This window comes from Nicotiana tomentosiformis, chromosome 1 (genome assembly GCF_000390325.3).
Source record: "Nicotiana tomentosiformis chromosome 1, ASM39032v3, whole genome shotgun sequence".
In the NCBI taxonomy this organism is placed as follows: Eukaryota; Viridiplantae; Streptophyta; class Magnoliopsida; order Solanales; family Solanaceae; genus Nicotiana; species Nicotiana tomentosiformis.
The window spans coordinates 133027741-133043388 of NC_090812.1; the positions used below are offsets into that span (position 1 = coordinate 133027741).

The 15648-nt window shown below is 41.7% G+C and overlaps 2 protein-coding genes across 2 annotated transcripts; one reads left to right on the plus strand and one right to left on the minus strand.

The window, feature by feature from the left end:
* Positions 1-7589: 7589 nt before the first annotated feature.
* LOC138909983 (uncharacterized) lies at positions 7590-8648 on the minus strand. The gene is made up of 2 exons (XM_070201202.1): positions 8408-8648; positions 7590-8302 (listed from the first exon to the last, which is right to left on the minus strand). The coding sequence occupies exons 1-2, from the start codon at positions 8646-8648 to the stop codon at positions 7590-7592; spliced, it is 954 nt and encodes a 317-aa protein (XP_070057303.1).
* A 5785-nt stretch (positions 8649-14433) lies between these two features.
* Positions 14434-14961, plus strand: LOC138909989 (uncharacterized). The gene has a single exon (XM_070201208.1). The coding sequence runs from the start codon at positions 14434-14436 to the stop codon at positions 14959-14961; it is 528 nt and encodes a 175-aa protein (XP_070057309.1).
* Positions 14962-15648: the final 687 nt, after the last annotated feature.

Sequence of the window (15648 nt, forward strand, 5' to 3'; positions counted from 1 at the left end):
CGAAGGTCCGAATCACGTCATTTAAACTCTGTTTCTCACCAAATTTCACAGACATAGTTCAGATATTATAACGGACCTGTACCGGGCTCGAAACTAAAATACGGGCCCGATACCATCAAAATCAAGCATTAAGCATATACTTTAAAACCATTAATTTTTTGAAATTCAATTTTAGTTAAAAATTTATTTCTCGGGCTACGGACCTCGGAATTCGATTCTGGGCATATGCCCAAGTCCCATAATTTGATAGGGACCCACCGGGAAAGTCAAAACATGGATCTGGGCCCGTTTACCAAAATATTGACTGAAGTCAAATAAAATCAACTTTATAAGGCATAAATTCTTATTTTCATCAATTTTCAACATAAAGCTTTTCGGAAACATGCCCGGACTGCGCACGTAAATTGAGGATCATAAATATAAGATTTGTAAGGCTTAAAAGTGCACATTCGAGGTCTAAAATATAAGATGACCTTTTGGGTCATCACAATAAAGCCTCAACACATCCCACCAAAAAATAAAAGATAACGATTCCTTATGCCATGTCAATTACTATCTTGTAGATTTTCACTCAAACAACTCAACCAACACATGATTAACATTAAGACCAACTAAGAACATGATACACTTACCTTAGGCAGTAGATACAACTTGAAATCCCCAGCTGGTATAGCTCAAAAAAACTCTCAATCACACCACAACACTATAGGAGTTGTATTCTCTTCTTGAATCTACTTTTGGTGTTCAAGTTGGTGTGTAAACACTTGTATTTGACCTTGAAACTCTAATATATATCATGGAGGGACTTATTCTCACCTTAATCAACAAAAACAACGTGAATTTTGAGGTTACTTCACTTTGAAGAATCCTCTAAAATAGCCACAAGATGAAGAACTACGATCTATCAAGCACCAAGGGATTTCTAGCATTGGATTCATGTTTGCATCTTTGGTTTTCACTCTAGAATCATGAAGCCTGCTTTGAGAGTATAGGGCTTGGTTGGGTCGAAAAATGGACCAAATGAGCATTTCATGTCATGCCCCGACATTGGGGCGTGCGACCGACGCTCAACAGGGCTACCCCGGTCAAGCAAGCATACACAATGCCGTCTACCCAACTCAACCATGATTAAAGAGATGAATACATTTCATTAGCTAGACAGTAAGAGTTCATGTGAATAATACTAGTTCATTTCCATTAGTTACGTCATTAACAATTTCCAAAACGATACGCTATACATTCGTAATAAAAGTGGAACAGATGGTACAATTACAACAAGTTTAGTTCAACCTTCCCAAAACAAGATACAACCCACACCATGTCTACGGGGCCTCTAAAATAACCAAAAGAGTACTAAGACAGTGCCAGCAACAAGGCCCCGGCCATACCTCAAAATACTATACACATAGTATAAGAGATACAGGACCCCGAAAATGAAGTGGGGCTCACCAAGTCAGCTGAGGAGAGGGAGTGTGTTTCTATCACAAATCGACACCACCTGCATCCATTAAAGATGTAGCGCCCCCGGCAAAAGGGACGTTAATACATATGGAATAGTACTAGTATGTAAAGCTAAACACCCTCTCAATAGAACGAATAACAATAAACGGAGAAGGAAACTTGAAATCAATAAGAGACTCAAATAGTAATAGAGTGTCATGTTAGGGGAAAGGTAAATTTCAATCAAGTTCGATATTTTAAGTTGGGAGACCTTTAGCACTGATACACCACTGTGTTTTAGCATGGAGTCCAATCTCTGCCTGATCGGCTAAGACATCCACTCATAATTCCACCATGTGCGCGACATGGCGTTTGATCTCTGCCCGATCGGCTAAGCCGTCTCACCACAATGTCGTGTGGGTCGACATAACATCTTGCTAGTAATAATCTCATCACATTCAAAGGGAAACATCTCAACACATCAACATCATCCCATATAAGGGGAAACAACCTCATCACACCAACACGGGTATTTACCCATCAATCACTCCTACACCGGCATGTATAGTTTTGGGGTTAGTTTATTTTTACCTACCCTTCCTCGATGACTAAACGGTACTCCCAAAGCATTTATTGTTTTAAGGGATTTACCCCAGATTTCACATTTTTTTACCTATCATTCATTTCATTGGCACCAATGGCCATGACACAATATCTTTCTTGGCACGTTGGCCGCACACCATATTTCTTGCCCTTTTCATTCACTTTCAAATATCATCATGGATAATAAACAACAAGGCTTTTCAAATTAAGACTTTCAACACACTTTTGAGCAGTTTAGGGTCTTAGGCACATGTGATTTCTTACACAATTTGACATGATAGTTTTCAATAAAATCACGTTTTTAAACCATAACATATTAGCACACAACCCATACTTAAACTACATTCTCAAATAGTAAGTCAACACAACAAGAACCTTTGGAACACATATAGAACGCATATTTATTTGGACATAGGGCTTATTCGGATTAATCAATTTATAATGAGCAGCAGGAGACTTACAAGTTCATTGTGGGGTTCAATTTTAAAAGAAGAGTTTAGCCAACACACCTCACTTGAGCTTCCTTAAACTATAAAATGTTAGGGAAATCTTAGCAACTTAGATCTATTTTAGCAATATAACAAACTGAACCAAAGTTAGGAAGATGATCATGGTTCTATATCATTTGAGCATTTTACCAAACATTAGGTGTGTATTAAGGTTTCAAGGTCCTTCTATGGTGGATTCCATCATCCCACAACCTAATATCTACCATTTTAGCTCAGCAATCTTCCTACAACCCTTGATAGCACATGCATGTAAAATGAACTACTCCCACTCCCAAGAATACCTACTTGTAGTTACATTTCGAAATTAAGGGTTAGGGTGTAAACTCTTACCTCTAGGATGAGGACCTAGTGAGTTCTCCTTGTTAATCCTCCAAGATTTGAGCAAGAATTGAGGACCAATTAGTTGAGGAACACCTTCTCACTCTAGGGCACCCTCCCTCATTCTAAAATGTCAGATTTTTGGTCAAAAATGGTCCAAATCGTAGGGATGTAAAAACTCAAAAATAAAGCTCTGTAACAAGGTTCGTGATCGCATAATCGATATGTGGACCGCATATCGGCCGCATAATTGGTGTCCAAAACTGGCAAACATTTGCCAGGGTCTGCGGCCCGCAAAATGGCATCCAAAATCGGCCCGCACTTGCCTCACTTTGCGGCCATTATACTATCCGCAGAGTGATTCTGCGGTCGCATAATGGACCGCAAAAATGCACTTCGATGCCAAAAAAATTTCTTTTACTTTCCAGTGCATTGTTCACCCCAAAAAGTCTGAGCCTCGGCGAGCTTTCTAAATCCTTAAAAACGTAAGAACCAATTTGGCACCACGAAATATTATTTATCCTTTTGTAAAATTTTACGGGGCCTTACATTCTCCCCCACTAGGATTATTCATCCTCGAATAATGGTCAAGGTTCACTATTAGCATCTTATGCAACTCAATTTTCATACCACACACCATCAACCCCAACTTTGACTAACCCCCTTAATCCCCAAAATATTTTCCAGAGTTTCCCCTGTAACTAGGCCTATCCACCTATCAGAGAGCACAAGAAACACATCCTTAAAACATATACATAAACCAATGACATAACATAACTCATAAGAACACCAACCGTGGCATCATATACAATATATTTAGAAAGAAGCACCTCTACAATAACTGAACAAGTTATACAAGAATCCATAAGCGACAATTTTATAAATAGGTCACATATTTTATACAAACAAGTAAGGATACTTCTTTTTCATTTCTTCTTCGGCCTCCCAAGTAGCCCTTTCAACTTGCTGGTTTCGCCACAACACCTTCATAGAGGCAATTTCTTTATTCCTCAACTTTCGGACTTGCTTATCAAGAATGGAAACTGGAATTTCTTTATATGACAGTTCTTCATTAACCTCAATGGTCTCAACCGACACAATAGCTGACGGATCTCCAACTACCTTCTTCAACATAGACACGTGGAATACCAGGTGCACTAATGACATCTTAGGTGGTAGCTCAAGCTTGTACGCCACCTTACCAATCTTCTGAATGATTTTGTACGGTCCGACATACCTCGGACTCAATTTCCCTTTCTTACCAAATCGCATTACACCCTTCATGGAGGAAACCTTCAAGAATACCCCAATCATCTTCTTTGAACTCCAGATCCCTACAACGAACATCCGAATAGGACTTCTGACGACTTTGAGCAGTCTTCAACCGCTCCTTAATGATTTTTACTTTTTCCATAGTCTGATATACGAGATCTAGCCCTATCAACTCTGCTTCACCAATTTCGAACCACCCAATGGGAGATCTACATCTCCTACCATATAAAGCATCAAACAGTGCCATCTGAATTCTAGCATGATAACTATTGTTCTAGGCAAATTCTATGAGTGGAAAATGATCATCCCAACTACCTTTGAAGTCTAGAAAACAAGCGCGCAACATATCCTCAAGTGTCTAAATAGTCCGCTCTGCCTGCCCATCAGTCTGCGGGTGAAAAGTTGTACTAAGGTTCACCTGAGTACCCAAAACTTGCTGAAATCTCTTCCAAAAATTAGCAGTGAATTGTGCTCTCCGATAAGAAATGATGGAAATTGGAGTGCCATGCAACCTGACTATTTCTTTGATATACAACTGAGCATACTGTTCCGCTGTGTCGGTAGCCTTAACCGGCAAAAAGTGTGCTGATTTCGTGAGTCGATCCACAATCACCCAAATTGAGTCAAACTAGCGTAGAGTGCACAGTAGTCCTACAACAAAGTCCATATTAATTATTTTCCACTTCCACATTGGAATTTCTATGTTCTGTGCCAACCCAACGGGCCGTTGGTGTCCGGCCTTTACTTGCTGATAGTTTGGACTTCTTGTCATAAAGTCCGCCACATTCCTCTTCATGTCATCCCACCAATAGACTTCCTTGAGATCATGATACATTTTTGTAGAGCCCGGGTTCACAGAATACCAAGAAGTATGAGCCTCGGTCATGATTCTCTCCCAGAGACCATCCACATTTGGAACACATAACTGCCCTTGGTACCTTAGCGTACCATCATCCAAGCTGAGATAAAAACCCATAGTCTTGTGTTTATGAATCCCCTCCTTCAATTGCACCAACAATGGATTGTTGTATTGCTTCTCTTTGACTTCCACAACAAGCGATGATTCAGCCCTATTTTGCAATTACCCCTCCTTCACTAGAGTCCGCAAGACGAACTCCCAAACTAGCTAATCGGTGAACTTCCTTGGCCAATGGACTTTGATATGCCTCCAAGTGTGCTAAACTACCCATAGATTTACGTCTAAGAGCATCCGCCACAACATTAGGCTTCTCCAGATTATATAGAATATCAATGTCGCAGTCCTTGAGTAACTCAAGCCATCTTCTCTACCTCAGATTCAATTCCTTCTGCTTGAAAATATATTGAATGCTCTTATGCTCCTTGAATATATCCACATGGATGCCATATAAATAATGACGCCAAAGTTTCAATGCAAATACCACCGCCGCAAGTTCTAAGTCATGTGTTGGATAGTTCTTTTCATGATTCTTGAGTTGCCTAGAAGCATAAGCTATCACCTTGCCATGTTGCATAAATACACACCCAAGCCCAATTCTTGAAGCATCACAATATACCACAAATCCATCTACACCCTCTGGTAAGGTCAACATCGGTGCCGTAGTCAATCTTGCTTTCAATTCCTCGAAACTCTTTTCACATGCATCTGACCATTAGAACTTAATTGCCTTATGCGTCAATTTAGTCAACGGAGAGGCAAGGGTTGATAACCCTTCCACAAACTTCCTTAAATATCCCGCTAGGACTAAGAAACTGCGGATCTCTGTTGGAGTTGTAGGCCTCAGCCAATTCTCCACAGCCGCAATTTTTTGAGGATCAACCTTAATTCCTTCACTAGAGACGGCATGACCCAAGAATGTGACAGATTCAAGCAAAAATTCACATTTTGAAAACTTTGCATATAACTGGTGCTGATGTAGGGTTTGTAGAACTAACCTAAGATGATCGGCATGGTCCTCTCGACTTCGTGAGTATATAAGAATATCGTCAATGAACACTATCACAAAAGAGTCGAGGAAAGGTTTGAATACCCGATTCATAAGATCCATGAAAGCTGTTGGGGCATTTGTTAGCCCGAAAGACATTACCAAAAATTCAAAGTGCCCATATCGGGTTCTAAAAGTTGTTTTCGGAACATCCTTCTCCCTGATCTTCAATTGGTGATATCCAGATCGTAAATCAATTTTGGAGAAGTACTTAGCACCTTGCAATTGGTCAAACAAGTCATCTATCCTTGGCAGTGAGTATTTATTCTTGATTGTGACCTTGTTAAGCTGTCTATAGTCAATACACATTCTCAGTGACCCATCTTTCTTTTTTACAAAAAAGACCGGTGCGCCCCAAGGCGACACACTTGGCCGGATGAAACCTTTTTCTAACAAATCTCGCAATTACTCCTTTAGCTCCTTCAATTCTGCCGGTGCCATTCTGTAGGGTGAAATAGATATGGGATGCGTGTCTGGCATCACATCAATCCCAAAATCAATCTCCCTTCCTGGTGGGATCCCAAGGAGTTCATTCAGAAAGACTCCCGAAAATTCATTCACGACTGGTACGGACTCAAGTGTAGGTGCCTTAGCATCGGTGTCCGTAACCCGGACCAAATGGTAAATAAATCCCTTGTTGATTATCTTCGTGGCCTTAAGGTAAGAAATAAACCTACCCTTCGGCACTACATCATCACCCTTCCACTCAGTAGCTGGCTCATTTGGAAATTTGAACCTAACAATCCTGGTTCAGCAATCAGGCTTGGCAAAACAAGAATAAAGCCAATCCATCCCCATTATCACATCAAAATTGACCATTCCCAATTCAATAAGATTGGACACGGTGTCCCGACCACGCAACGTGACAGCACAATCGCTATAAACCCTCGCGGCCAAAATAGACTCACCAACCGGAGTAGATATAGAGAACGTCTCATGAAGCTATTCTGGTTCTATCCCGAAATTCCATAGCAACATAAGGTGTGACATATGACAAAGTGGAACCGGGATCAATAAGAGCATACACATCATGAGATTGGACAGTCAATATACCTATGACAACATCTGGAGAAGCCTCTGAATTCTGGCGACTCCTCATAGCATAGAAACGGTCGAATCCTCCCGAACTTTGTTCTCCACCCCTAGCTACACTACGCCCTGCGGGTGTTGGAGTGCCTCGAGCTAGAGGAGATGCTGTAGATGTAGTAGCTGCAGAATTGGCTGGCTGTGCTGGGCCCCTACCAGCACCATAGCGGGACGAACGACAATCCCTCTGAATGTGACCCCTCAATCCGCATCTATAGCATATGGGTAAGTCCATGTAGCATATTCCTAGGTGCATTTTTCCACAACGAGGGCATGGAGGCCTCCTGTGCTGCTGGAATCTACCACCATGATGACCTTGCTGATAGGAGCCCTTGTTGCCCTGACTGGGCCTGAAATGGCTCCACTACTACTGCTGCCTGGGCCTGAAATGGCTCCACTACTGCTGCTGACTGGGCCCTAATTGCGGTGCACTAGCTGAAGACTGAGCAAAGGACTGGGATGGCCCTGATGACCTTCCCCTGAATGTTGACTTGCCACCACCAGAAGAACCACCCAAGTTGCCCGCAGACCGGGCCTTATTGCTACCCTCTCGCTCCATTCTGTTCCTCAACTTGCGAGTCTCTGTTGCTTGAGCGAATGCCACCATTTTTCCATAGTTCAGATCAGAATTCAAGGTTGTTGTAGTGGCCTCATTAATTACCAAGGGAATAAGGCACTGTACAAATCGGTGCACTCTAGACTCCATAGTGGGCAACATGTAAATAACATACTTAGACAGGTACGCGAATCTCATATGGTAATCCCACACACTTAGGCTACCTTGCCTCAAGTTCTCAAACTCAGCAGCACGGGTTGCCTTAGTCTCGACGGGCAAGAAATGATCAATGAAGGCATCGGCAAACTCACCCCACCTCGCCAGAGGGCTCCCTTCTTCACGGGACTCCTCCCATAGTTCAAATAAAGAATATGCCACCTCTTTCAGGTGGTAAGAGGCCAATTCCACTACCTCTGACTTAGTAGCACGCATAACTCGAAGAGTCTTGTGCATATCATCAATGAAGCCTTGGGGATCCTCCTTTGGGTTAGTACCCGTGAACACTGGAGGATCCAATTGGAGAAACCTGTTCACCCCGGAACTAGTAGAATCCCCTGGATGACTGGAAGAAGTGGATATGACATTTGATCTCTAGGCCTAGGAAGCCACTATCTGAGCCTAGATCTGTATGACTCCCCTAAGATCAACATCAGAAACACCAGAATCGGAAGCTGGAACTGGAGTTGGAACTGGTATATTAGTTGGAGGGACTGTTGCACCCTCAGTAGGTGTAGGGACAGGCGCAGTCTGATTAGTGGTAGTAGAGTCAGGCAGTATAGTAAGTGGAGGAATATTCTCGCTCCTTGGGTGCTCACCCACATCATCAATTATGGGGTCAATTGTCACTCCTGGGGTGACATTGGCTCTTTGGCCAGTTCTTGCCTTCTTCTTAGGTGCCATATACTAAAAGTTAAAGTAAAGCAAGAGTTAAAGAAGGAACAATCATACATCCAGCTTTATCGCACGATCAAGAACATGAAATAAGGGCATTATTCCTAAATGCCCAAGTAGAATCCTAATTATAGATGTTGTCGACAACACACCTATAAGAAGGACTCTACTAGATACGGCTCCGAGACATCCTAGGACACTTTAAAACCTTAGGCTCTGATACCAAGTTTGTCACGCCCCAAAACCGAGGAGCGCGACTGGCGCTCAACCGAGTGAACCCGACCGAGCAAGCCTATTAGATTTCCTTCTACCCAAACTCATCCACAAATGGAGATAATACATATTTTCATTAATTAGACAAAAACGTGACATGTCTACAATACCAATTCATTACCAATAGTTTTCATCATTTTTAAAGTCTCAAATGGAGCAAGTAATACAACCACAACATAGCATAGTTTGACTACCCCAGCACCAATACACAACCCACACTATATCTACGGAGCCTCTATAGATAAAGAAGAGTACAATAATAATGCGGGCAACAAGGCCGCGGCTATACCTCAAACACAATACATGAGGAACAAAAGATATATGACCCCGAAATGAAGTGGGGCTCACCAAGTCTGCTGGGAGGAGAGTGTACCGCTACCACTGATCAGTGTCTCATGCTGTGGAACCACCTGCATTCATTGAAGATGCAGCACCCCCGACAAAAAGGGACGTTAGTACATATGGAATATTACTAGTATGAATGACAGAACACCCTCTCAATAGAATGACAAATAATACAAACAAGAATATCATAATAGCAATGGAAGCCTTAATCAACATCAAACCTCTATTTTGGATCAAGACAGTGTTCAAATTAATTTCCATATCTCACATTGGGAGATTTTTAGTATCGATATACCATTGTCCACAATGCCATTATTCACAATACCAGTACCACCGTACTCTCAGCACAGAGTCCAATCACGACCCGATCGTCTAGGCTATCTCATTAAAGACATCAACAACAATTACTCTCAATATCAATACCACCGTCTTTAACACGGAGTCCGATCACGACCCGATCGGTTAGGCTATCCATTAGGGACATCGACCAAAATCACCATTTCAATTACAATTTCTAGCATAATCACCACCATATATGCGGCATAGTGTCTGATCACGACTCGATCGGCTAGGCTGTCTTATTCGAGACATCAACCTTTTTATATCAATCACCTCATTTCATACTTCTTTCATATCGTTATATTTAATTGGCACTATTGGCCATAATTATATAATCATTCTTGGCACGTTGGTCGTATTTAGTGTTTCATGCTCACCTTTTCATTTTCTAACATCAACGTCATCAACAACAACAATAACATTTCAAATCAAGGCATGCAGTACATATGTGAGCAATTAAGGATCTATGGCACATAGCGATTCTTCACAGAATTTTGCATAATAGCCTTCGTTTGAACTTGACTTGAAGTAGAACATTTTTAATGCACAACCCATATTTTAACACATCCTCAATTGATAACATAACATAAATAAAGCATTTGGGATACTTGTTGAACATATATCTCTCAACCCGATCTTACTCAGAATAGCCAATTTTATAATGAACCACTCGGGACTTACATAATTTACATGAATATCTTGGGATTCAATTCTAAGAGAAGAGTTTATCCAACATACCTCAATTGAGCTTTCTTAAACTCTAGAATGTTCCGGAATTCTTTGCAACTTCAATCTATTGTAGAAATATAACAAATTGAACCAAAATTGGGAAGATGATCATGGTTATAGCTTATTTGAGCATTTTATCAAACACTAGGTGTGCATAAGGTTTCAAGGTTCTTTTATGGAGGATTCCATCATCCTACAACCCATTCTTTACCATTCATAGCTCAACAATCTTCTTACACCCTTTTATAACACATGCATGCAAGATGAACAACTCTCATGCCCAAAAAGTATCTTACCAATTACCCAATTCTAGACAAAATTCGAAATTGAGGGTTAGGGTGTAGGATCTTACCTTTAGTTTGAAGACCTAGTGAGTTTCCCTTCTTAATCTTCCAAGATTTGAGCAAGAATTGAAGAACAATTGTTGAGGAACACCTTCTCAATCTAGGGCACCCTCTCTCACTCTAAAATGTCAGATTTTTGGTCAAAAATGGTCCAAATTGCTTATTTAATGAAGTTGGCTCGGGTTGTAAAAACTAAAAAATGAAGCTCCGGAATAAGGTCTGTTCGATATTCGGACCGCATATCGGCCGCATAATTGGTGTCCAAAACTGGCAAAAATCTGCCTTGGTCTACGGTCACTATGCGGCTTGCAGACCTATTTTGTGGTCGCATAATGAACCGCAGAGCAGTTTTGCGGTCACATAGTCGACCGCAGAATGGCATCCAAAACCGACCCGCACTTGCCTCACTCTCCGATGATTATGCGGTCCGCAGTGTGATTCTGTGGTCGCATAATGGACCACACAAACGCACTTCGCTGCCAAAACTTTTTTCTTTATTTTCTAGTGCATTGTTCACCCCAAAAAGTCCGAGCCGCGAAGAATTTCTAAAATCCTTAAACACGTAAGAGCCAATTCGGCACCACGAAACATTATTTTTCCTTTGCAAAATTTTATGGGGGCTTACATTCTCCCCCACTTAGGATCATTCGTTCTCGAATGAGGGTCAAGGTTCACTATTAGCATTGTATGTCCAGATGCAAATTTGGAGGTTCTTAGATTGTTTTGACTTAATTTATCAAAAATTGGATAGTTGAAGGTTCAGAAGGTTGATAGGTTTGACCAAGAGTTGACTCTATAGGTATCGGGTTTGGATTGCACTTTCAATAGTTTGTATAGGTATACTGTGTCATTTAGGACTTGCATGCAAAATTTGAGGTCATTCCGAGTTGATTTGTCATGGTTCGGCATGAGTTTTGAAAGTTGAAAGATCTTTAATTCATTATGCTTGAATTGATGTGATATTCGTAGTTTGAAGTTGTTTGGTGTAATTTGAGGCCTCGAGTATGGCCACGTTTTGTTTTAGGGCTTTTTTGATTTGATTGGATGGGGTTTGGGGGGCCTGGGGTGTCTTTTTCAGATGGGCTACATGCCATTTATTCATGTTTTAGATTGCTGATGGCTGGTGTCTAATGTCCTTCCTCAAAATCGTGAAGAGGGAGTCGTGTTCGCAGAGTGTATTTTGGTGGCTAGCAGCTTCTCTTCTTCACATTTGTAGTGCCTGGGTCGCGATCGCATACCTGTGCGACGCGTTCGCGTTGGTCGGTCACAATAGCGTAGTGGTTGCTCATGCTGGAGAGGTCGGGTTCTTTGGTCTTCACGTTCACAGAAGGGTCTTGCGTTCACGTAAGCTTGGGTGGTTGGTGCATCCCATTCGTGCACTTGTGATCGCCTTCGCATAGAGCTTCTGGAGGCAGCCGTTATTTCTTTCTTCACGATCGCGAGAGGACCCCTGGCAGACTTATATAGTACTCTATTTTGAGGGCTTTTTTTTATTTTAACACATTTTGAGTTAGAGAGCTCGATTTTGTGCAATTTTGGATGGGATTTTCCTGATTTGTTTTGGGGTAAGTATTTTTTACTTGGATTTGTTTATATTTCTTGATTCCAACCTTATTTTAGTAAAAACCTTTCTAAAATATAAATTGAAGATTTGAGAGCCGATTTGAGGTCGAAATTTGATAATTTTGGTATGGCTGGACCCGTACCGGAATGTGTATTCAGAATTTGTGAGTTTTGTTGAGTTCTGGTGTACGGGCCCAGGGTTAACTTTTTTGGTTGACTTTTTGATTGTAGTTAAAGGTCAGAGCTTTATTATTCAGAATCATTTCTTATGACTTTTATCTATATTATTAAGTTATTTTTGCTAGATTCAAGCGTCTGGAGGTTGATTCAAGCGGGAAGGGGCTTTAGAGTACTGATTTGGTTTATAGACGTAAGTATCTTGCCTAACTTTGTGGGGGGGAGGGGAAGGAACTACCCCATAGAATTTGGTCTAATTACATTATTTGAATTTTATGAAAGACGTTTACATGAGGTGACGAGTGTGTACACAGACTTATATGTAAAAGTTGACCGGTTTAGACTCTTAGGTTATTAATATGCTTTTAATTGAAGTTCCTATATACATTGTTTCTTAGGTTGCTATTGAAATTCCTATATACATTGTTTTTTAGCCATGGGATATACTTTATTGTGATATTGGTATTATTATTTTGGCAATATTATGGTATATATGGACATGTTGTGAGGATTGATTGTTGTTGTGCGGAACATAAGGGTGGCATTTCACAAATACTGATTGTGCGGAGTGAACGAGTGGCTATTGTTATACTGTCTGGGCGGATTGATGCGGGTGGCTATTGATATACTGTCTGGGCGGAGCGATACGTGTGGCTATTATTTTATTATCTGGGCAGAGTGATATAGGTGGCTATTGTGTTATTGTCGGGGCGGAACGATACGGGTGGCTATTGATATGTTGTTTGGGTGGTGCGATACGGGTGGCTATTATGATATTGTATATGCGGCGGGATAAGAGTAGCTATGTGAGGATGATATGTGATGGCTTGGGGGCGTGTTGTTGATGAAAAAGGGGTATTCTTGCTTGTGCTTATGACTTCCTTGTGTTTGTCACGCATTTTTACGTATTTTATTGTGTTGCATCCAATGTGATAATCTGTGTCTCTGTCATTACTTGATGATTTGGTTGCCAAGGTCAATTCATCTGCGTGGAGTCATTATCTCATATTCTATTGAGTTGTTGGTAACATAACGGATTTAAATAAAGAAATTGTTATCATTCTTTACTTTATGTGATTCTTGATAAATTCTTCTTGAACATTTTATTGGTATTTGACATGGATATGATATACGTGGTGGCATGAGGTTTTTGTCATGCAGTTGTGGTATTTGTTGAGGCACGAGGTCTTTGCAGTGGGAGTGTGACTTATATTGTGGCACGAGGTCCTTACCGTGCGAGTGTGACTTGTAAGGCCCCGTAAAATTTCGCAAAGGAATTTAAGGTTTTGTGGTGCCAAAGGAGGCTTACGTGTTATTAAAATTCTGCAGAATCACTCTGTGGACCGCATAATGGCTGCAGATTGAAGCGGGTTAGGCAAGTTTGGAGATAAGGTTTGCGGCGCATTATGCAATCGCAGACCAGTTCTGCGGTGCCATATGAGACTGCAGAACAGGTCTGCGGGGCGCATAATGACCGCAGACTGAGTCAGTTTTGCCTATTTCCCGAGGGCAATTATGCTGCTTATTCTGCAGACCGCAGAAGCATTATGTGGTCGCATATGTGCCGCAGACCTATGTCAGGGCAGGTTTTTTTCTAATTTTTGTAACCCGACCCCATTTTGATAAATAGCCTTTGGGGATCATTTTGAAGGGTTTCATTTGATATTTTAGAGAGAGGTGAGAGCATCTTAGAGAGAGAAAGTGAAGACCTAGTCATTTGTACATCAATTCTTGTTCAAGGTTTGAAGATTTCACAAGGATCTTGCTAGGGATCCAAAGAGGTAAGAATTTCTTTCTCCAATTCTTCAATTTCAAGTTTGGAGTAAAAGATAGGGGATTAAGAATATGATTCTTGGGTGTAAGAGTACTATTTATACATGCATGTACCAATAAGGTTTGTGGAAAGATTGTTGGGCTCAAATAAGTAAATAATAGGTTATGGTATGAGGGAATTCTTGTGGAATTACCTTGTAGCCAAATTTGCACACCTAGTGTTTGATAAAATGCTCAAATGAGTTGAAACCATGAATATCTTCCTAATTTATGTTCAATTTTGTTATGTCTCAAAAGAGGTAGAATATTCTTGGTTTGAGCTATGGGAGGAGTCTCGTGAGGAGGGGAGCCCTCCGGTGAGGTGGGGTAAGTTTGTCGATGCCTTCATTGATCATTTCTTGCATGCAGAGACTAAGGCAGCCTGTGCCGCTGAGTTTGAGAGCCTGAGGCAAGATATCCTGAATGTGTGGGAGTACCTTATGAGATTCGCGCACCTGTCCAAGTATGCTATTTACATGTTGCCCACCATGGAGCCTAGATTGCGCCGGTTTGTGCAGGGACTTAGTCCCTTGGTAATTAACGAGGTCACTACAGCTGCCTTGAATTATGATATGAACTATGGGAAGATGGTGGCATTCGCTCAAGCCACAGAGACCCGTAAATTCAGGAACAGAATGGAACGAGAGGGTAGTAATAAGGCCCGGTCTGTGGGCAACTTTGGTGGTTCTTCTAGTAGCGGCAGGTCAGCATTCAAGGGAGGGTCATTAGGGCCATCTTAGTCCTCTGCTCAGTCTTCGGTTAGTGCACCGCCATCAGGGCCCAGTCAGCAGTAGTGGAGCCGTTTCAGGCCCAGTCTGGGCAACAAGGGCTCCTACCAGCAGGGTTGGCATGGTGGTAGATTCCAGCAGTAGCGAAGGCCCACATGCACTAGGTGTGGAAAGATGCACTTAGTAATATGCTACATGGACTTACCCATATGCTACAGGTGCGGATTGAGGGGTCACATTTAGAGGGATTGTCGTTCGTCCCTCAAGGGTACGGGTAGGGGCATAACACAGCCAGCCAGTTCTGCAACAGCTACATCCGTAGCACTCCTCCAGCTCGAGGCACTCCAACACTCGCAAGGCGTTGTGCAACTAGGGGTGGAGCATAGAGTTCGGGAGGATTCGGTCATTTCTATGTTATGAGGGGTCGCCAGAATTCAGAGGCTTCTCCAGATGTTGTCATATGTATATTGATTATCCAATATCATGATGTGTATGCTCTTATTGATCCAAGTTACACTTTTTTATATGTCACTCCTTATGTTGCTATGGAATTTGGGATAGAATCGGAATAGCTTCATGAGTCGTTCTCTGCATCTACTCGGTTGGTGAGTCTATTTTGGCCATGCTGGTTTATAGGGATTGTGTTGTCACGTTGCGTGGTCGGGACACCATGGCCGATCTCATTAAATGGGGAATGGT